The sequence below is a fragment of the Lepidochelys kempii genome, chromosome 13 (assembly GCF_965140285.1).
Source record: "Lepidochelys kempii isolate rLepKem1 chromosome 13, rLepKem1.hap1, whole genome shotgun sequence".
Taxonomy (NCBI): domain Eukaryota; kingdom Metazoa; phylum Chordata; order Testudines; family Cheloniidae; genus Lepidochelys; species Lepidochelys kempii.
In genome coordinates, this window is record NC_136392.1 from 32,358,673 (window position 1) to 32,380,675 (window position 22,003).

Below are 22,003 nucleotides of genomic sequence, written 5' to 3' on the forward strand. Positions count from 1 at the left end.
TCTTGCCAGACAGGATGCTATCAAACTAAGTTTCCTTTTACATCTTCTAGGCACTTCCCTTTCTCTGGAGGCGATGGGCATTATCAGGACAGGATTGTATTCCTAACAGCCAAATAGCACCTTCTTTCAATGTGACTAGTTTGCAATGTGAGGATGTGACCGTTCGCTTCCCAGCTTATGGCTGCCTCTGTTGCTTAGCCAAAGGTCTTAGCCTAAGAACAGGGCCTCAGACTGTCACAGTAAGAGAAGGACCTTACACCGGCAGACAGTGATTTTGATTCTTTCTTTTATACCTCTAGAACTAGCTAAGTGATAAGAATACACCTAAATTCTTAGAGTACAGGCCTTTACTGACAGGCCTGAATATCTATATCCTAACAATGAATTTCAAAAGCACCTACACACTCCTAAGTCATGTATCCCATTAATTTTGACTTAGGGGCTTTTGAAAATCCCACCCCAGGGTGGTCAACTTGAGGCATCTATGTCTGAAAATTTGGGAGCAAAGACTAATTAAATTATTCTGAAAGTTATTTCAAAATCCATGGACCTGTGCTATGTGTTATTTCCAATAAAAAAAGAGTGCTACCTGAGATGAACGGAAGGAGCTAAAGAGGGAGATGAAAGGAGGAGTATAAAATTACTGGTATGGGAGTGACTATGCTAAAATTGGTGTTAAACCTCTGAGCATGCCCAGTGTGTGGTAGATACTTTTCAGAAGACTATGCAGACTGATTGAATTGAAGACTCATGAGGCTAATAAAGTGTTTGGCCTTCTCTCCTGATCGACTTGACTCCTGGGAGCTTATTAAATATATGACAGTCTGAAGCTACACAACAGTCCTCCAGGATAGCTCCCTAAATTGGCCACTGTGCAATAGCCCAGTCTCCAAGCGACATATCACATACAAATAGGAAAACAGGAGTATATACTGGTCACTTTTCAGTTTCACAGATATTATTAAGGTCAGAAGGGACCATTATGATCATCTAGTCTGACCTTCTGCACAATGCAGGCCACAGAATCTCACCCACCCACTCCTGCGATAAACCTCACCTATGTCTGAGCTATTGAAGTCCTCAAATCGTGGTTTAAAGACTTCAAGGAGCAGAGAATCCTCCAGCAAGTGACCTGTGCCCCATGCTAGAGAGGAAGGCGAAAAAGCTCCAGGGCCTCTTCCAATCTGCCCTGGAGGAAAATTCCTTCCCGACCCCAAATATGGCGATCAGATGAACCCTGAGCATATGGGCAAGATTCACCAGCCAGATACCCAAAAAAGAATTCTCTGTAGTAACTCAGATCCCACCCCATCTAATATCCCATCACAGGCCATTGGGCCTATTTACCATTAATATTTAAAGATCAATTAATTGCCAAAATCATGTTATCCCATCATACCATCTCCTCCATAAACTTATTGAGTTTAATCTTGAGGCCAGATAGGTCTTTTGCCCCCACTGCTTCCCTTGGAAGGCTATTCCAGAACTTCACTCCTCTGATGGTTAGAAACCTTCGTCTAATTTCAAGTCTAAACTTCCTGATGGCCAGTTTATATCCATTTGTTCTTGTGTCCACATTGGTACTGAGCTTAAATAATTCCTCTCCCTCTCCGGTATTTATCCCTCTGATATATTTATAGAGAGCAATCATATCTCCCCTCAACCTTCTTTTGGTTAGGCTAAACAAGCCAAGCTCCTTGAGTCTCCTTTCATAAGACAGGTTTTCCATTCCTCGGATCATCCTAGTAGCCCTTCTCTGTACCTGTTCCAGTTTGAATTCATCCTTCTTAAACATGGGAGACCAGAACTGCACACAGTATTCCAGGTGAGGTCTCACCAGTGCCTTGTATAACGGTACTAACACCTCCTTCTCTCTACTGGAAACACCTCGCCTGATGCATCCCAAGACCGCATTAGCTTTTTTCATGGCCATATCACATTGGCGGCTCATAGTCATCCTATGATCAACCAATACTCCAAGGTCCTTCTCTTCCTCCGTTACTTCTAATTGATGCATCCTCAGCTTATAACTAAAATTCTTATTAATACCTAAATGCATGACCTTACACTTCTCACTATTAACTTTCATCCTATTACTATTACTCCAGTTTACAAGGTCATCCAGATCCTCCTGTATGATATCCCGGTCCTTCTCTAAATTGGCAATACCTCCCAGCTTTGTATCATCCACAAACTTTATTAGCACACTCCCACTTTTTGTGCTGAGGTCAGTAATAAAAAAATTAAATAAGATTGGTCCCAAAACCGATCCCTGAGGAACTCCACTGGTAATCTCCCTCCAGCCTGACAGTTCACCTTTCAGTATGACCTGCTGTAGTCTCCCTTTTAACCAATTCCTTATCCACCTTTCAATTTTCATATTGATCCCCACCTTTTCCAATTTAACTAATAATTCCCCATGTGGCACCCTATCAAATGCCTTACTGAAATCTAGGTAAATTAGATCCACTGTGTTTCCTTTGTCTAAAAAATCTGTTACTTTCTCAAAGAAGGAGATCAGGTTGGTTTGGCACGATCTACCTTTTGTAAAACCATGTTGTATTTTGTCCCATTTACCATTGACCTCAATGTCCTTAACTACTTTCTCCTTCAAAATTTTTTCCAAGACCTTGCATACTACAGATGTCAAACTAACAGGCCTGTAGTTACCTGGATCACTTTTTTTCCCTTTCGTAAAAATAGGAACTATGTTAGTAATTCTCCAGTCATACGGTACAACCCTTGAGTTTACAGATTCATTAAAAATTCTTGCTAATGGGCTTGAAATTTCATGTGCCAATTCCTTTAATATTCTTGGATGAAGATTATCTGGGCCCCCCAATTTAGTCCCATTAAGCTGTTCGAGTTTTGCTTCTACCTCAGATATGGTAATATCTACCTCCATATTCTCATTCCCATTTGTCATGCTACCATTATCCCTAAGATCCTCATTAGCCTTATTAAAGACTGAGGCAAAGTATTTGTTTAGGTATTGGGCCATGCCTAAATTATCCTTAACCTCCACTCCATCCTCAGTGTTTAGCGGTCCCACTTCTTCTTTCCTTGTTTTCCTCTTAATTATATGGCTATAGAACCTTTTACTATTGGTTTTAATTCCCTTTGCAAGGTCCAACTCTACTTGACTTTTAGCCTCTCTCACTTTATCTCTACATGTTCTGACCTCAATAAGGTAGCTTTCCTTGCTGATCCCTCCCATCTTCCACTCCCTGTATACTTTCTGCTTTTTCTTAATCACTTCTCTGAGATGCTTGCTCATCCAGCTTGGTCTACAACTCCTGCCTATGAATTTTTCCCCCTTTCTTGGGATGCAGGCTTTCAATAGCTTCTGCAGCTTTGACTTAAAGTAATCCCAGGCCTCCTCTGCCTTTAGATCCATAAGTTCTTCAGTCCAATCCACTTCCCTAACTAATTTCCTTAATTTTTGAAAGTCAGCCCTTTTGAAATCAAAAACCCTTATTTAACCACAAAGTAAGCTCTCAGCACTTGCTCTTTACCCTCCACTGACAGCATTCCAGCTCCTGATTTACCTTCTGGCTCCATGCCTTAAAAGGGGGCAGATATTCCGACCCTCAAATCTGTTCCTGTTTTCTGACATCTTCCTCTATAAGGAGGATAAGGAAGAAATAGATACCTACCTTTCTGTAACTGTTCTTCAAAATGTGTTGCACATGGCTATGCCACTGTAGGCGATGCCTCATGCACAGATGTCAGAGGTATTTTTCCCCCTCGGTGGTACCTGTGGCTTGAGTGCCCTCTGTCACTTTGCGCTGCTGTGTACTGGTATAAGAGCATGGAGCTGCCCCCAACTCCCCTCAGTTCCTTCATACTGGTTTGACTCTGATACAGAGTGGGAGGAGGTGGGTTGTGGAACTGACATGTGCAACACATCTTGAAGAACAACACTTACAGAAAGGTAGGTAACAGTTTCTTCTTCTTTGAGTGATTGCACATGTCAGTTCCACTGTAGGTGACACAAATCAACTATGGAGAGGGTTCAGAGTCTATCTGAACAGTGATTGTAAGACCACCCATCTGAAACTGAAATCATCTCTGGACTGACGGGAAATGGAGTAACGAGAAGGGAAGGTGTAGTCTGATGACAAAGTCACTGCTTTACAAATGTCAATAATGGGTACTTGAACCAGGAAAGTTGCAGAAGCTGCTTGTGTTCTGTCTAGCAGAATGCACCTTTACTCGAGATAGTGGGGTTGTGTTAGTCAGTTGATAACATAATGGATGGAGGAAGAGATCCAGGAGGAAATTCTCTGAGAGGAAACTGGACTGCCCTGAATTCTGTCAGCTACTGCCACAAAAAGTTGTGTAGAGGATCTGAACACTCTAGTATGCTCCAGATAGAAAGCTAGAGCCCTTCTCACATCCAATGCCTCTGGTGATGGGGTTTTGGAAATATGTGGGCAAATAGATAGCTTGGTTAACGTGAAACCAAGAGACTACTTTTGTAAGAAACTTTGGGTGAGTCCAGAGATAAACTTTATCCTTATAAAAAACTGTATGGGGGGTGGGTTCTAGTCTCAGAGCTCTCAACTCACCAATCCTTCTGGCTGAGGTGATCGCTATTAGAAATGCCAACTTCATGGAGACGTAGAGGAGAGAGCAAATTGTGAAAGAGTCCCATCAGAATTTCCAGGACTAAATTGAGATCCCAAGGAGGGAAGGGGTCTCATACTTGAGGGTATAATCTGGCCAAGCCCTTCAGCTGTACTGAATCACTTTACCTGTAAGGGGTTAAGTAGCTCAAATCACCTAAAGAAGGACCAATGAGGAAAGAAGATACTTTCAAATCTGGCGGTGGGGAGGTTTTGTTTGTGGCTCTCTTTGTTTGTTCCCTTTCCGGACGGAGAGAGAGACCTGGCAGGTACAACATCTCCTGAAAACATACCTGAAATGAACCATCTAAAATTACAAAAATTGTAAATCAGGCAAGGAAATGTGTTAGGTTATCTTTTCTTGTGGCTTGTGAATTTTCCCTATGCTAAAAAGGTAGTTTAATCCTGTTTTTGTAACTGTGAAGCTGCGTCCAGAGAGGAGTCCTCTGTGTTTTACATCTTTTTATTACCCTGTAAAGGTACCTTCCATCCTGATTTTGAAGGTGTCATTCTTTTACTTTTTTCTTTATAATAAAGTTCTTTTTTTAAGAACCTGATTGATTTTAGTGTCCTAATGATAAAAGGTTTTATCTGTGCTCACATTGCTAACCAATTGGTTGGTATATTATTCTCAAGCCTCCTCAGGAAAGGGAGTAAAGGGGGATATTTTCATAGAATATCAGGGTTGGAAGGGACCTCAGGAGGTCATCTAGTCCAACCCCCTGCTCAAAGCAGGACCAATCCCCAACTTTTGCCCCAGATCCCTAAATGGCCCCCTCTAGGATTGAACTCACAACCCTGGGCTTAGCAAGCCAATGCTTAAACCACTGAGCTATCCCTCCCCCTGACCATTTTGGGGGGATAGGGACTCCACGTGACCCTTCCCTGAATTTTTGTATAAATCACTTGGTGGTGGCAGCAATACCGTCCAAGGACAAGGAAAGGAATTTGTGCCTTGGGGAAATTTTAACTTACACTGGCAAAATATAAGCTTAGGGGGTTTTTCATGCGGGTCCCCACATCTGTACCCCAGAGTTCAGAGTGGGAGGGAACCCTGACAGCCTCCGTGACAAACATGGAGCCTTAAACATAGGCAGTTCAGGGAAGATTTCCCCCACTCTCTACTCTGCGCTGCACGATTGCCCAGCTGTGGAAATTTCATCTTCCTTTACAGTATCAACTATGCATCAGACTTTCATGGGCAATTGCCTGATCTGGTTTAGTAAATCCTAATTTCCTATGCAAAAGAGAAGATATTTTATCACCTTCAAGAGGCCTCTTACTTCTGCATAGACACCTGTATTATGGGAAACTTCACTAGTCAGGAGACAAAAGATGTCTGCTGTTTAAATGAACAAGTTTCCCTCCCAAACCTTTACCTCTTGCCTGGCATTTTCAGCCCTAGCTCGCTCCTCTTCTTTCTGAGATTCCATAGTAGCAGCCTCCTGCCTCAGCTCCAACAGCTTCTTCTCATAAGCACCTTCTGTCTCTGCTCTCTCTTGGGCTGAGAGCTCCGACACCTCTTTCAGCTCTGCGCGGTGCAATTCCTGCTCACTCTTCTAACAATCAGAAAAAGAGCCATTAGGTCCTTCAGACTTAGGCCACCTCCTCATATCACAGCTTGCTGATGTGGCACCAGCCAAAGGACCAGGTCAGATTTCCCTCCACCAACATGAAGCATCAGCAGCATACACATTACTGGCAGTGCTGTGGGTAGGGATAGAAGCAGTTATTTTCCAAGGGGACTCCTAGTGACCTTGGAGGGGAAACAGCACGCCACCTCCCCTCCACCTGCTGAGCCTCCCTCCTGTGAGGATTCTCTCCCTCTGTTCCTGTAGGATTTTCCACATCACCATCCCCAGCATTTGCTTCTACCCTTATTTCCTATTATCCCAGAGCTTAATTCAACATTTTTATTAACGCACAATAAGTGTAAACTGCATACAGAATGAGGAGACCCCCACCCCCCCATGACTCAGGCTGGGCCAGACAGTCTGGAGCTACTCCATGGCCTCCCTCAGCCAAAGTCCAGCAGGAAAGGAGCAGGCTTCCTGTAGCTCTTCTCAGGCTTCTCCTGACTTCTGCATTATTACACCCACTGGGCAACCCGTTGCAATGTGCCAGAGCCTCAGGTGGCTGTTTCATATCAATCTGTGAGCCTGGGCAGAATTTCAACCCCTGGCTGTCAGGCCTTGCATGGGGTTCACCCACCCCTTCTGAACATAGTTGATTGCAGAGCCAGTCCCAGGGCCATCCTGAACTTGGGGTTGGATGTGGTGCCCCATGGCAGGTCACATAATAGCAGCAGCTCGGAAGAGCCTGAGAAAGGAGCCTTTGCACACCTGCAGCAGCCACTTTCAACCACTGCTGCCTGGCCCCAAGCACGGAGTTGAGGAGGAAGGGTACTCATGCCTATCACCAGCCAGCCACTGTCACTGGCTATGTGCTCCCTATGCTGCCTCGACCAGAGGAGTGACTTAATCAGGCATCCACAACTAGCCATTGTATGCAGCCTGTTACTAGTAGCAAACCATAAAGCAACAGTAGCCACAAACAGCATGCATGAAATCCCTCTTCACATATACCAATTGCTGACTAATTTCAGGTAACTGAGCCACTGGGAACAGTCACCATCTGTTTGTGGGTGCAGGGGCTGTGTAAAGAGTTTTATGTGTCCAGTTCATCCTGCCCTACTGTGCCTGGGTGTCTACACTGAGCAATTTCTCCTTCCAATGCCCAATCCTGATCCCACACAGCATTGCTCCTCAAGCACTGGATAAATAAACTGCAATACAAAAAATAAACAAACTGTATTTGATCACATGACAAGTCACATTAGGACAGGGTTAAGGTGAGACAATAAACTCTCTCCAAGGTACTGAGGTACAGCTTTACTTACATCTCCCCTGTGTGTAACTGGGTTGGTTATTTCTAGGGCCCAACCAAATTTACAGCTATGAAAAACGCGTCACGGACCACGAAATCTGATCTCCGCTGTGAAATCTGGTCTTTTTTATACTACAACCCTATGCCATACAGATTTCACAGGGGAGACCGGCTGTGTTTCTCAAACTGGGGGTCCCGATCCAAAAGGAGGTTGCAGGATGTGGGGATTACAAGGTTATTGTAGCGCGATCGTGGTATTGCCACCCTTACTTCTGCGCTGCTTTCAGAGCTGGGTGTCTGGGAAGCAGTGGCTGCTGGCCAGGCTCCCAGCTCTGAAGGCAGCACTGTCAGCAGCAGCACAGAAGTAAGGGTTGTAATGGGTGGTCGGAGAGTGATGGCTGCTGGCTGAGGGCCCAGCTCTGAAGGCAGCAGCACAGAAGTAAGGGTGGTAATGGGTGGTCGGAGAGTGACAGCTGCTGGCTGAGGGCCCAGCTCTGAAGGCAGCGGCACAGAAGTAAGAGTGGTAATGGGTGGTCGGAGAGTGACGGCTGCTGGCTGAGGGCCCAGCTCTGAAGGCAGCAGCACAGAAGTAAGGGTGACAATACCACACCATCCTTACTTCTATGCTGCTGCTGGCGGTGGTGCTGCCTTCAGAGTAGGGCTCCCGGCCAGCAGATGCCACTCTCCGGCCACCCAGCTTTGAAGGCAATACTGCCACCAGCAGAGGCGCAGAAGTAAGGGTGGCAATACCACGACTCCCCTATAATAACCTTGCAATGCCCCCACTACCCCCTTTTGGGTCAGGACCCCTACAGTTAGAACACCGTGAAATTTCAGATTTAAATATCTGAAATCATAAAATTTATGATTTTTAAAATCCCATGACCACGAAATTGACCAAAATGGACTGTGAATTTGGTAGGGACCTAGTTATTTCCTTTCTCTGAGCACATCCGTACTGCAGAGTTAACTCGGGAGATCAGTACCTGCGTTGGCCTAATTCAGGTGTGAGCAGTCACGCTGCAGAGCCATATGAGAGTTGCTGTGTCCACAGTGGTGCTGCACTCACCCATGTGAGAGGCTAAGATTTCTGGCAGCACATCCTATGGTTCTCTGTGCTGCACCTCGCTGAACTGCTCTAATTCTTTCCCAGTGAATTGTGGGAGAACCTGACAATCCCGGGCACACTGGGAGAATTGTGGGAAGACTCTAGAGGACTATCTGCACTTGAGAAGTTTAGCCTGTGTCCTCACTGTAAAGTGGATATGTTACCAACCTGAGTCAAAGTGACACCCGGGCTTAAGCCTACAACCCAGGATGGGTCAGCCAGACCAGGCAGTAAGCACTATCAAGCTTGGGTGAGAAGTCTGAGTTTTCAGCTAGGAGGTGGGTTAGGGACAACATGTGAGTAAGAGCCTGGGTTAACTCAGCAGTTCAGCACTTTGTCGGAACTTCATGCTTTTGTTTCCTGTTGCCCTCAGTCTAATCTCTTCAGGACTCATTGAAGCTCACCTTTGACACCATTATGTTTCTTCTCCCTCCACTGTGGTATTGTCAGCAAATTGTTCACAATTATATTCCCCTTGAACACCCAACAAAGAATGAGACTTGATAACAAACTTCACCTCCAGGGCAATCGCCCAAACAAGCAAAGGCATGAGAGGGAGCTCTACTTGAAGAGCAACACATACTGAGAGACTGTCTTGTTTCACTTGATTGACTCTATGATGCAAGCAGCCCAGGATCCACATGGACCGGCACAGGTCTGCAAACCAAACTTTAGGAACACCATCATCATACACAGCTGTACACGCAGCCATGCAGTGCACTATTGGTGAATTGACAAACCCATATTAAACAGCAACTTTGGTTTACAGCTGGTAAATTATTCATAACATTTATTCCACAAACATCACCCTCTTCTGCTTGAGGAGCATCTGCAAACAGGTTAAAGTTTTCCCAGATTTGTTCATTATTTCATGAATGTTGTGTGCATACACATCATAGTCTATGGATTGCTTAAAAATGGCCCACTGCAAATATCTGCTGTAGAGGATATACTTCTATTTTTCTTTTATAGAATGGATTATGTAACAAAGGATTTTCAAAACTGTCTGAGGGATCTGGATGCCCAATTCCTATTAGAAATTAACAGGCATTGACACTCTTATTCTTACTGTACTTAGTAGCCTTCTATTTTTTGTCACCACCGCAGTCATGATCACAAAGTAATTGTATGAACATAGCCATGTATTGGCAGAAAGTCTGTACATGAAGCACATGCACTTCAAAGGGACAAAACAAAGGGTTAGAGCGTTGGAGTGTCCTAGCTGTCTTGCAGTGAAGTGGAATCCAGCATACAAGGTTTTGTTAGTAAATCATACAAGGCTGCAGTAGCAAACATTGTACATGGATGGTCAGTACAGTGTCTGAGGAGAGCAATAAACATTCATGAAAACATTAAAATGGGTCCAGGGGCTCTTAACCATTAAAACCCACTGGCTTTGCCCTTTGATGATGGCCATCCTACCACCTACCAGCTCTTGCAGGAGCTTGTTCATTTCCTCCTCGTACGCAGCTTGCCGAAGGCTAAGAGTATCTTGATATTGCTGCTCTGTCCGTGAGAGCTGCTGTGCCATATCCTCCCGCTCCTGCTCCATTGTGGACCTCTCTGTTTCCAGCTCACAACGAAGGCACTTCACTTCTCCTGCAGAAGAGGAGACATGGCAAGAGTCTGAACCCCTCTCACTTCCTTGAGCTATTAAGGGCTCAGCTGCACCATGCCAGAGCCTTCTCTGTCCCAGACAGGGAGAGAGCCATGTCCATCTCTCACTCCCCAGTGGCCCCTTTGCCCCATCCACGGAAGGGACATCTCTGGTGGGCTGTGCTTCTCAGCCTCTTACCTTGTATCACCTCTTTGGCCTGGGTGACTGTTTGAACGTTGATTTCCAGCTGACCCCTCGCGACCTCCAGCTGAGACACCTGCTGCTGAGCGTCGAACAGGCTGGATTCTAAGATTTCCTTTGCTGATCTACAGGATATAAATACAGAGCAATAATGAGTCTCTTGTACTTGCAGTGTAGCTGTAGTCATGTCAGTCCCCAGATATTAGAGAGACACGGTGGATGAGATAATATCTTTTATTGGACCAACTTCCATTGGTGAGAGAGACAAGCTTTTGAACTTACACTGACCTATTCTTCAGGTCTTGGATTCTGTACACAGAGTGTCACAGCTATATATATGGTGGGACACATTGTTTATCATAAGTAGTTAACACATATTTCAAGGGACCATTCTAGGTAAAGTAAAGTTAACGGGCCACCTCCATGCAGTCCATTTCCATGCTGATGACACCACTCCCAGAACTCAGTCACCTCTAGGTACAGTGGAGATGATCAAGTGCCCCTCTGCTTGTTTATATACTCATTGCCGAAGCGTTGTCCATCAGGACCTACACTGTGGCATTTTGGAGGACCGGTGGGAATGCTATCCAAGCGTTGTCCATCAGGACCTACACTGTGGCATTTTGGAGGACCGGTGGGAATGCTATCCAAGCCAGTCTGATGGCTCTTGCTTCAAAAAAGTTTGTGTGGTGCTTGAGATCATCCTGGGACCACAAGCCTAGCATTTGCAGGTAGTGTAAGTGGGCTCCCCACCTTGTCCCTGACAAATCTGTCACCAGTGTCATCATCATGGAGGGGACAGACCCCCTTTTTCAGCAAATCTAGCCACCTCTGAAGTTCATGCAGGATATATGGTGGGACTGAGACTTATTCCGTCATTAGGTGTTTGGACAGAGAGCAGACTGTCGTCAGCCAGCAATTTAGATGCTGCAGGCAATGTCTGGCAAGGGACGTCACACATACAGACCTATGACCAAGGAAGCCCAAACATGTACACTCTGTGGTCAGACACTATCAACTGCAGGGACTGGAACCTGTCCTCTGGCAGGAAAGCTTTCACTGAACCTGAGTCAAGCAGAACTCCCATGAAGTCTATCAATTGGCTGAACATAAAAGGCTGAAATGGCAGCCAGGTGAACTCTTATTGATGACATGGACAGGCCCTGCTGTTTGAGGTGGAGGAGGTAGTCCAATATAAGCGGTATAGTGGTGAGTGTCGGGGAAGAATGATGCTGTGCCATCCAGACTGAAAATCTCTTCCACTTGGCAAGGTAGGTAGCCCTAGTGGAGGGTTTTCTACTGTCAAGGAGGACTTGTCTGAGCAGGTAAGCTCCATTGGGTTCAGCCATGGAGCTTCCACGCTGTGAGGTGCAACAACTTGAGGTTTGGGTGCTGGAGGCGACCGTGATCCTGAGTTACTAAGTCCAGGAAGAGCGGCAAGGTGACTGGGACTTCCACAGACAACTTGAGGAGGGATGTGTACCAGTGTTGGCGGGGCCAGGCTGGAGCTATCAATATCACCGAAGCTTCTTCCCTCCGTATCTTGAGGAGCACCTTGTGAATGAGAGGGATGGGCAGGAATGCGTATAGGAGATGATCGCCCCATTGTAATAGGAAAGCATCCGCTATGGAGCCCGGACTGTGATTCCAGAAGGAGCAGAACTGCTGACACTGTTGAGTCATGTGGCAAAGAGGTCTACCTGGGGGAAGCCCCACCACTGGAAGATGGAGCGCACAACATCCAGGCGTAGGGATCACTTGCGGCCTTGGAACGACCTCCTGAGGTAGTCTGCCAACAAGCTTGCAGGTGTATCGAATGCTCTACTCACAAGTCCCACAGCATGAGGGCTTCCTGGCACAGGGGAGAGGAGCATGCACCCCCGTTTGTTGATATAAAACATCGCTGTGGCATTGTCTATCATAACTGAAACACATCTCCCTGTTAGGTGGGCTCAGAAAGTCTGGCATGGTATGTGCACTGCTCTCAGCTCTCTGACATTGATGTGGGGAGCCATCTCTGCCTGTGACCAGAGGCCTTGAGTCCTGAGGTCTCCCAGATGTGCACCCCAGCCCAAGTCTGATGTGTCCATCACCAACAAGAGAGTTGACTGAGGGCTGGCGAAGGGGACCCCCGCACACACCACCTGTGTGTCGAGACACCACAGAAGGGAGTCGAGGATACGGGGAGGCAGAGTCATGACCCTACTGAAACTGCCCTGAACCAGCTGATACACCAAGGCTAGCCAGGATTGGAGCAGCTGAAGTCTGAGCCTGGCGTGTTGCACCACATAGGTACACGCAGCCATGTGTCCCAGGAGTCTTAGGCAATTTCGTGCTGTGGTGGTGGGGAACTGCCTGAGACTCCGAATGATGTCGCTCTTGGCCCGGAACCTCGATTCTGGAAGATATGCCCTGGCCTGGGTTGAGTCCAGAACCACCCCTATAAACTCTATCTGCTGAACAGGGGACAGAGTGGACTTCCCCACGTTCAGGAGAAGGCCCAGTGAGTCAAATGTTGCCATGATGAATTCGACTTGCCCCTCTACTAGAGCCCTAGAGCAGCCTTTGATCAGCCAGTCGTGTAGGTACAGGACTACCTGTACCTGGCGCCTGCGCAGGAATGCAGCCACAACTGCCGTGCACTTGGTGAATATTCGGGGCGCTGCTGACAGACCAAGCGGGAGGACTGTGAACTGGTAGTGGCTGTTGCTCACCACAAACCTAGGTATTTTCTGTGGGACGGAGTTATTGCTATGTGAAAGTACATGTCCTTCAAGTCGAGGGCGGCATACCAGTCCCCTGGATCCAAAGAAGAGATGATGAAGGCCAACAAGACCATGCATAACTTGAGTTTCTTCATTAATTTGTTGAGTTTGCGCAGGGTCTAGAATAGGTCTTAGCCCCCCTCTTTGGCTTTCAGTATTAGGAAATACCGGGTATAAAAGCCTCTGCCCCTGTAAAAGCCTTGGAAACAAGCAGGGAGAACTGGAGGTCCTGGTGATGTCAAGGAACTATGACGTGATCGGAATAACAGAGACTTGGTGGGATAACTCACATGACTGGAGTACTGTCATGGATGGTTATAAACTGTTCAGGAAGGACAGGCAGGGGCAGAAAAGGTGGGGGAGTAGCACTGTATGTAAGGGAGCAGTATGACTGCTCAGAGCTCCGGTACGAAACTGCAGAAAAACCTGAGTGTCTCTGGATTAAGTTTAGAAGTGTGTGCAACAAGAGTGATGTAGTGGTGGGAGTCTGCTATAGACCACCGGACCAGGGGGATGAGGTGGATGAGGCTTTCTTCCGGCAGCTCACGGAAGCTACTAGATCGCATGCCCTGATTCTCATGGGTGACTTTAATTTTCCTGATATCTGCTGGGAGAGCAATACAGCGGTGCATAGACAATCCAGGAAGTTTTTGGAAAGCGTAGGGGACAATTTCCTGGTGCAAGTGCTAGAGGAGCCAACTAGGGGGGGCGCTATTTTTGACCTGCTGCTCACAAACCAGGTAGAATTAGTGGGGGAAGCAAAAGTGGATGGGAATCTGGGAGGCAGTGACCATGAGTTGGTTGAGTTCAGGATCCTGACGCAGGGAAGAAAGGTAAGCAGCAGGATACGGACCCTGGACTTCAGGAAAGCAGACTTCGACTCCCTCAGGGAACGGATGGCCAGGATCCCCTGGGGGACTAACTTGAAGGGGAAAGGAGTCCAGGAGAGCTGGCTGTATTTCAAGGAATCCCTGTTGAGGTTACAGGGACAAACGATCCCGATGAGTCGAAAGAATAGTAAATATGGCAGGCGACCAGCTTGGCTTAATGGTGAAATCCTAGCGGATCTTAAACATAAAAAAGAAGCTTACAAGAAGTGGAAGGTTGGACATATGACCAGGTAAGAGTATAAAAATATTGCTCGGGCATGTAGGAATGTTATCAGGAGGGCCAAATCGCACCTGGAGCTGCAGCTAGCCAGAGATGTCAAGAGTAACAAGAAGGGTTTCTTCAGGTATGTTGGCAACAAGAAGAAAGCCAAGGAATGTGTGGGCCCCTTACTGAATGAGGGAGGCAACCTAGTGACAGAGGATGTGGAAAAAGCTAATGTACTCAATGCTTTTTTTGCCTCTGTTTTCACTAACAAGGTCAGCTCCCAGACTGCTGCGCTGGGCATCACAAAATGCGGAAGAGATGGCCAGCCCTCTGTGGAGATAGAGACGGTTAGGGACTATTTAGAAAAGCTGGACGTGCACAAGTCCATGGGGCCGGACGAGTTGCATCCGAGAGTGCTGAAGGAATTGGCGGCTGTGATTGCAGAGCCACTGGCCATTATCTTTGAAAACTCGTGGCGAACCGGGGAAGTCCCGGATGACTGGAAAAAGGCTAATGTAGTGCCAATCTTTAAAAAAGGGAAGAAGGAAGATCCTGGGAACTACAGGCCAGTCAGCCTCACCTCAGTCCCTGGAAAAATCATGGAGCAGGTCCTCAAAGAATCAATCCTGAAGCACTTGCATGAGAGGAAAGTGATCAGGAACAGCCAGCATGGATTCACCAAGGGAAGGTCATGCCTGACTAATCTAATCGCCTTTTATGATGAGATTACTGGTTCTGTGGATGAAGGGAAAGCAGTGGATGTATTGTTTCTTGACTTTAGCAAAGCTTTTGACACGGTCTCCCATAGTATTCTTGTCAGCAAGTTAAGGAAGTATGGGCTGGATGAATGCACTATAAGGTGGGTAGAAAGCTGGCTAGATTGTCGGGCTCAACGGGTAGTGATCAATGGCTCCATGTCTAGTTGGCAGCCGGTATCAAGTGGAGTGCCCCAAGGGTCGGTCCTGGGGCCGGTTTTATTCAATATCTTCATAAATGATCTGGAGGATGGTGTGGATTGCACTCTCAGCAAATTTGCGGATGATACTAAACTGGCAGGAGTGGTAGATACGCTGGAGGGGAGGGATAGGATACAGAAGGACCTAGAGCAATTGGAAGATTGGGCCAAAAGGAATCTGATGAGGTTCAGTAAGGATAAGTGCAGGGTCCTGCACTTAGGACGGAAGAACCCAATGCACAGCTACAGACTAGGGACCGAATGGCTAGGCAGCAGTTCTGCGGAAAAGGACCTAGGGGTGACAGTGGACGAGAAGCTGGATATGAGTCAGCAGTGTGCCCTTGTTGCCAAGAAGGCCAATGGCATTTTGGGATGTATAAGTAGGGGCATAGCGAGCAGATCGAGGGACGTGATCATTCCCCTCTATTCGACATTGGTGAGGCCTCATCTGGAGTACTGTGTCCAGTTTTGGGCCCCACACTTCAAGAAGGATGTGGATAAATTGGAGAGAGTCCAGCGAAGGGCAACAAAAATGATTAGGGGACTGGAACACATGAGTTATGAGGAGAGGCTGAGGGAACTGGGATTGTTTAGTCGGAGGAAGAGAAGAATGAGGGGGGATTTGATAGCTGCTTTCAACTACCTGAAAGGGGGTTCCAAAGAGGATGGCTCTAGACTGTTCTCAATGGTAGCAGATGACAGAACAAGGAGTAATGGTCTCAAGTTGCAGTGGGGGAGGTTTAGATTGGATATTAGGAAAAACTTTTTCACTAAGAGGGTGGTGAAACACTGGAATGCGTTACCTAGGGAGGTGGTAGAATCTCCTTCCTTAGAGGTTTTTAAGGTCAGGCTTGACAAAGCCCTGGCTGGGATGATTTAACTGGGAATTGGTCCTGCTTTGAGCAGGGGGTTGGACTAGATGACCTTCTGGGGTCCCTTCCAACCCTGATATTCTATGATTCTATGATTCTATGTAGCCCTGAGGAACCTCTTCCACTGCTCCTAGTGAGAGGAGCAACTGCACCTCCTGGATAAGGAGTTGCTCATGAGAGGAGTCCCTGAAGAGGGACAGGGAGGTGGGGTGGGAGGGCCGAGAACTGGAATGAATATCGCCTTTCTACCATGCAGAGCATCCAACGGTCCAATGTAATGCGGGCCCACGCAGGGTAGAAAGGGGATAGATGGGACGAAAAGGTAAGGCGGGAAGGATCCAGTCTTTGAGCTGGTGCATCACCCCTGAGCGCACCTTCAAAAGTCCTGCCTCTGGCCTGAGGAAGGTTTAGACTGGCCAGAGGAAGGATGAGGTCTCTTTCTCTAATTCCTGTTCCTCCTACGCGACCCTTCCTCTCTGCCCTCAGGCTATTAATTCCTCGGGAGTCGTGGAGGCCTGAAGTGTGTCCTCTGAGTCTCAGGTCTGTGAAGGTCCAAGGACTTCAGGGGGACTGAGAGTCCTTGAGGCTGTGCAAACGCAAGTCAGTCTTCTCTGAAAACAGTGATTGACCCTCAAAGGGGAGATCCTGAATTGTCTGCAGCACCTGAATGGTAGGCCCAAGACCTGAAGCCAGCAACTCCTTCTCATGGCCACCCCAATAGCCATCGTGCAGGAGGTCGCGTCCGCTGCATCCCAGGCCACCTGCAGGGAAGCATGGGAGATCAATTTGCCCTCCTCTACTAGTGCGGAGAAGTCCAGTGAACTTTTGCATAGTCCCGCAGGTGTTATAATTGCATCTGCTAACCACCGCCTGATGGTTAGTGATACGGAGCTCTGACCCCCCCAGTCAAGTATATTTTTCTCCCAAAAAGGTCCAACTTTTTGGCCTCATGGTTCTTGGGAGAGGGCCCCTGGTAGCCTTATTGTTCACACTGGTTAGCAGCATCCACTACCAGGGAGTCTGGCTGGGGGTGGGTGTACAAATGTTCATACCCATGCGAGGGAACAAAGTACCTCCACTCATATCTCTTGGCGGTAGGCGGCAGTGAAGACAGGGTCTGCCACAGTGTCTTGGTGGCATTGTCAATCATTTTGATCAGTGGCAGCGCGATACAGGATGGCTCGGGAAGGGAGAGAATATCGGCCATTGGGTTGGCTTCCTCCACCACCTCCACCCATCTCAGCAGCTGCTGAAGGACCCTAGTGTCTTCTAAGGCTGGAGCAGTCGAGGTACCTGTCACCGCCTCATCTGAAGGCAGCCGGTACTGGGGTCTGATCACTGCCCTTGGCCACCCTGGAGTCCCTTGGGGCAAGGAACGATGGCACTGTGGTCAGTGCCACAGTCGGTGCCATGGCCAATGGCACCATGGATGCCGGGATCGGCGCCAGGGTCAGTGCCGAGCTGGGTGCCGCAGCCGCCCCTGGAATGGGGGCAGACACCGGAATGGGGGCTGACGCCAGGATCGGAGTCATGGTCGACGCCAGGATCGGAGCCAGGAAAGGTGCTGAGGACAGTGCGGCACCCTGGCTTTGATGATAAGCCCAGGGAGTCCAGAAGGGCCACTGGGAGGCCTGCCACTGGCCCTGCCAGGGCGCTGAGTAGGGATGATGATCGCGGCAGGAGCAGGATCTTCTGCTCCTGCTAGAGCACAAGGACTCTGCCTCCGAGATCTCTGATTGTGATGACCAGGGAGGAGCAGAGCCTCTTGGTGCTGGGGATCAGTGCCAACTTGGGGACCGGAGCGGCTCCCGGGCAGAAACTCCTGGTGCCAGTGGTTGATGTAACAGGAATGGCCTCATGGCAGACATCATCGCTGGCTTGCCCACAGAATGTACCGGGCCTGGGATCGGTGCCAGTGACCTGTCCCTCCTAGGCCGGGAGGGTGGCACAGTGAGTGCCAATAGGTCTGCTGCCACCTCGAACACCTCCGGCATGGAGGGGAGTTGTATGTCCTTGCAGCGGCGGCCCAGTGGTGCGGGTCCGGACTTGACTGTACCCCTCCTGGAGCAGTAGTCGATGGAATCCTGGCCAACCGAGCTCCCGATGCAGGTTTTCTCATTATCTGGTCCTTAGACCTAGCTGGGGAGCGCCCTCTGTCGGCCTTCTTCTTCTTACGGGACACCGGGGAGTGAGAGCGGTGCCCCACCAATGGCTGCCTGCGGGTGGAGCCATGGCAGTGCCGAGGGTCTCTAACTGAATCCTTCCTCGGCACTGGTTTGTGCACTGCGCACCAAGGATGCGGGGCTCGAGGCCGGGTCAGACATGGTGTGCTCAGACTGGGGACAAAGAGCCACCTCCATAAGTAGGACTTGGAGGTGCTGCTCTCTGTCCTTAAGGGTCCTGGGGTGAAAACCCTTAAAGATTTTACAGAGGTCTCTGAGATGACCCTCGCCCAGACACTTAAGACACAACGAGTGCGGGTCACTCCTTGGCATAAACCTGCCATAGTCCAGGCATGGTTTAAAGCCTGGGGACCGACATACCCCAGTGCTGAGGAAAACATCAGGGGGAAAACCCCCCAAAGGAAACCTATAAGAAAAACTACACTAACTATTACTACTATGCTAACTATGTTCACGAGGACAGAGATACTGAGAAGCACATGCTTGCCGAGGCAAGAGCAGTAGGGAGTTCCAGCTAGCCATCACAGGCAGCAAGTAGGAACTGAGTGGGTGTCGGGTTGGCAGGGCCCTATACTGGGCACCATGAAGGCGCCCAGGCTGACCCTACGGTTACTGCTAAGGGAAAAATTTTCTGGCTGTTGTGCACGCAGTGTACACACACCTGATTGGAATTGACATAAACAAGCACTCAAAGAACATGCTTTACAGATAAATACTACAACTGCAATGTGTTAGGTATAGTGAGTTTGTCAGGCCTGATAGGAGTTGCTGACAGTGTAGTGAACCACTTATGGGCCTTTATGGATGTCATACGTGGGTTTCTAGGCTGGTACAGTACCTGTCTGTGGTATGACGGGACGAATGGTCTTCACTGCTGCAATGGTTAAGGGTGGTACACCTTTCAAAAGTGTGGAGGAGTGTGGATTCCTGGAGCATAAGGTTTCTTTGGGATCTTTCACGGAATGTAGGGTTCCACCAGTCTGTTCACTGGAGAGTTGAAGCCCTCAAAGGGCAGGGCCTCAATTGTGGCTAGTACCTCACTAGGGATACCCGAAGTGTGGAGCCATGATACTTTCCACTAGCCACAGCCTCAAAAGTGTCCCACACAGCCAGCAGAGCTGCCTTGGCCCCAGGCTGGCCTTCTTTTATAACGCCTTTCAGCTCCTCTCCACTTTCATGAAGAAACTTGTCAGGAAGGGTGTTACCCTGTCCCACGTCAAAGAGTTGTATTTGGCCAACGTCTGGCCGCTGGCCACCCTCAACTGGAGCAAAGTGATAAGTATGTTTTTCTTCCAAACAGATCTAAGCATTGCGCTCCTTGTCCTTAGGAGCGTTTCTTGCTGGAACTTCACATCTAGACAGCTTAGCCTACTAGGAAGGCAGCTTGGGTGGGAGTAAAAGTACTCAAAACCCAAGGGGGATACTTGGTACTGTTCTTTGACAGATTTTGCAATTGGTGGAATAATGGCTGGTGTTTGTCATGAGGCTCTTGCTGGGTCTAGGAAGACTTTATTTATAAGGAGGGCAATCCTGGCAGGACCAGAAGCCAACAAGATAGCAAATAATTGTGAGACTTCTCAGAGCCAAAGACGCAGTCTCGAAAGATCATAGAATCATAGAATATCAGGGTTGGAAGGGACCTCAGGAGGTCATCTAGTCCAACCCCCTGCTCAAAGCAGGACCTAATTCCCAACTAAATCATCCCAGCCAGGGCTTAGTCAAGGCTGACCTTAAAATCCCCTAAGGAAGGAGATTCCACCACCTCCCTAGGTAACCCATTCCAGTGCTTCACCACCCTCCTAGTGAAAAAGTTTTTCCTAATATCCAATCTAAACCTCCCCCACTGCAACTTGAGACCATTACTCCTCGTTCTGTCATCTGCTACCATTGAGAACAGTCTAGATGTATCCTCTTTGGAACCCCCTTTCAGGTAGTTGAAAGCAGCTATCAAATCCCCCCTCATTCTTCTCTTCTGCAGACTAAATAATCCCAGTTCCCTCAGCCTCTCCTCATAAATCATGTGCTCCAGCAGCCTAATCATTTTTGTTGCCCTCTGCTGGACTATGTCCAATTTTTCCACATCTTTCTTGTAGTGTGGGGCCCAAAACTGGACACAGTACTCCAGATGAGGCCTCACCAATGTTGAATAGAGAGGAATGATCACGTCCCTCGATCTGCTGGCAATGCCCCTACTTATACATCCCAAAATGCCATTAGCCTTCTTGGCAACAAGGCCACACTGTTGACTCATATCCAGCTTCTCGTCCACTGTATCCCCTAAGTCCTTTTCTGCAGAACTGCTGCCTAGCCACTCAGTCCCTACTCTGTAGCAGTGCATGGGATTCTTCCGTCCTAAGTGCAGCACTCTGCACTTGTCCTTGTTGAACCTCATCAGATTTCTCTTGGCCCAATCCTCTAATTTGTCTAGGGCCCTCTGTATCCTATCCCTACTGTCCAGCGTATCTACCACTCCTCCCAGGTTAGTGTCATCTGCAAACTTGCTGAAGATGCAATCCACGCCATCCTCCAGATCATTAATGAAGATATTGAACAAAACCTGCCCCAGGACCGAGCCTTGGGACACTCTGCTTGATACCGGCTGCCAACTAGACATGGAGCCATTGATCACTACTGGTTGAGCCTGATAATCTAGCCAGCTTTCTGTCCACCTTATAGTCCATTTATTCAGCCCATACTTCTTTAACTTGCTGGCAAGAATACTGTGGGAGACTCTATCGAAAGCTTTGCTAAAGTCAAGGAATAACACGTCCACTGCTTTCCCCTTGTCCACAGAGCCAGTTATCTCGTCATAGAAGGCATGGTCTGCACCAGGAACTCCTGAAAGGCCCTGAAATCGGTGCCGGTATTAACGCTTAGGCTATATTTTCACCCAAGGACAATACATGATTTGGCCAGCTTGTCTCCCAACATTTTCCTGCATCCCTCTTTCTGAAAGGATACTGGAATTCCTTCTCAAGCTCCTGCCCCTGTGTTTGCAGCAGTCCACCTCAGCACCCTGTTTTTTTGTCCAAAGTGTTAACTTTGACATTGGGGCCATCAATGACTTCAGTGCCAGGGTTGGTAATAGTGCCAATGCTGATGCTGGCACCAGGTCAGCTTTCGGTGCCTCTTTTTCTGTAGAGGTCTTCAGAGTTGCCTGCCTGCTAGGTGGAGTGCTGGAAGATGTGGGTTTGGCCATCAAAAGGGTCTTCAAGCTTGGCTTTTCTGGATCAGATGCCACGCTCATAGATTGCTCCAGAACATGGAGTTTCAGCCTTGTATCCCTTGTCTTGCAAGTTCTTGCAGAGAGAAAGGCAGACAGAGCACTGGCTTGGGACATGAGACTTTCTCAAGCAGAATAGGCATCTGCAGGACCCATTTTTTCAGAGAAATTAGCTCATTGCAGGGCAGACAAGGCTTAAAGCCTGTGGGTTTTGAGTTTCCCATTCTAAGAGCCTATGCAAGTGGCCCTTGTACAAGGGGGACTGGACACTGGGGTCTGCAAGCAGCTTTTGGTTCAACAAATGCTAGAACAGACTAGGGAACAAAAATAAATCATGAAGGTGGTTTTGAGGAATGTCAGAAGATTTGAAGGACTTTTTTTTTGAGAAATGTAGCAGAGCTAAAGTCCATGGGTCTGATACCAGCTAAGTTCTGTCTCACTGCCAGGAGCAGTAAGAGGGAATTGTGGGAGGGCTGTGGACACCCGGGCC

The 22,003-nt window shown here is 48.1% G+C and overlaps 1 protein-coding gene across 14 annotated transcripts in view; it reads right to left on the reverse strand.

Moving 5' to 3' along the window:
- CEP250 (centrosomal protein 250) overlaps positions 1 to 22,003 on the reverse strand; it is a 121,387-nt gene that overhangs the window by 37,913 nt on the left and 61,471 nt on the right. For 12 of the 14 annotated variants that reach the window (XM_073310071.2, XM_073310062.2, XM_073310065.2 and 9 more), the window contains 3 exons: positions 10,418 to 10,545; positions 10,052 to 10,221; positions 6,008 to 6,187 (listed from right to left, as the gene is read on the reverse strand). In XM_073310071.2, coding sequence (XP_073166172.1) covers positions 6,008 to 6,187; positions 10,052 to 10,221; positions 10,418 to 10,545 — 478 coding nt within the window. The remainder of the gene's footprint in view (positions 1 to 6,007; positions 6,188 to 10,051; positions 10,222 to 10,417; positions 10,546 to 22,003) is intronic. The other 2 variants (XM_073310060.2, XM_073310068.2) reach the window with 2 other exon arrangements.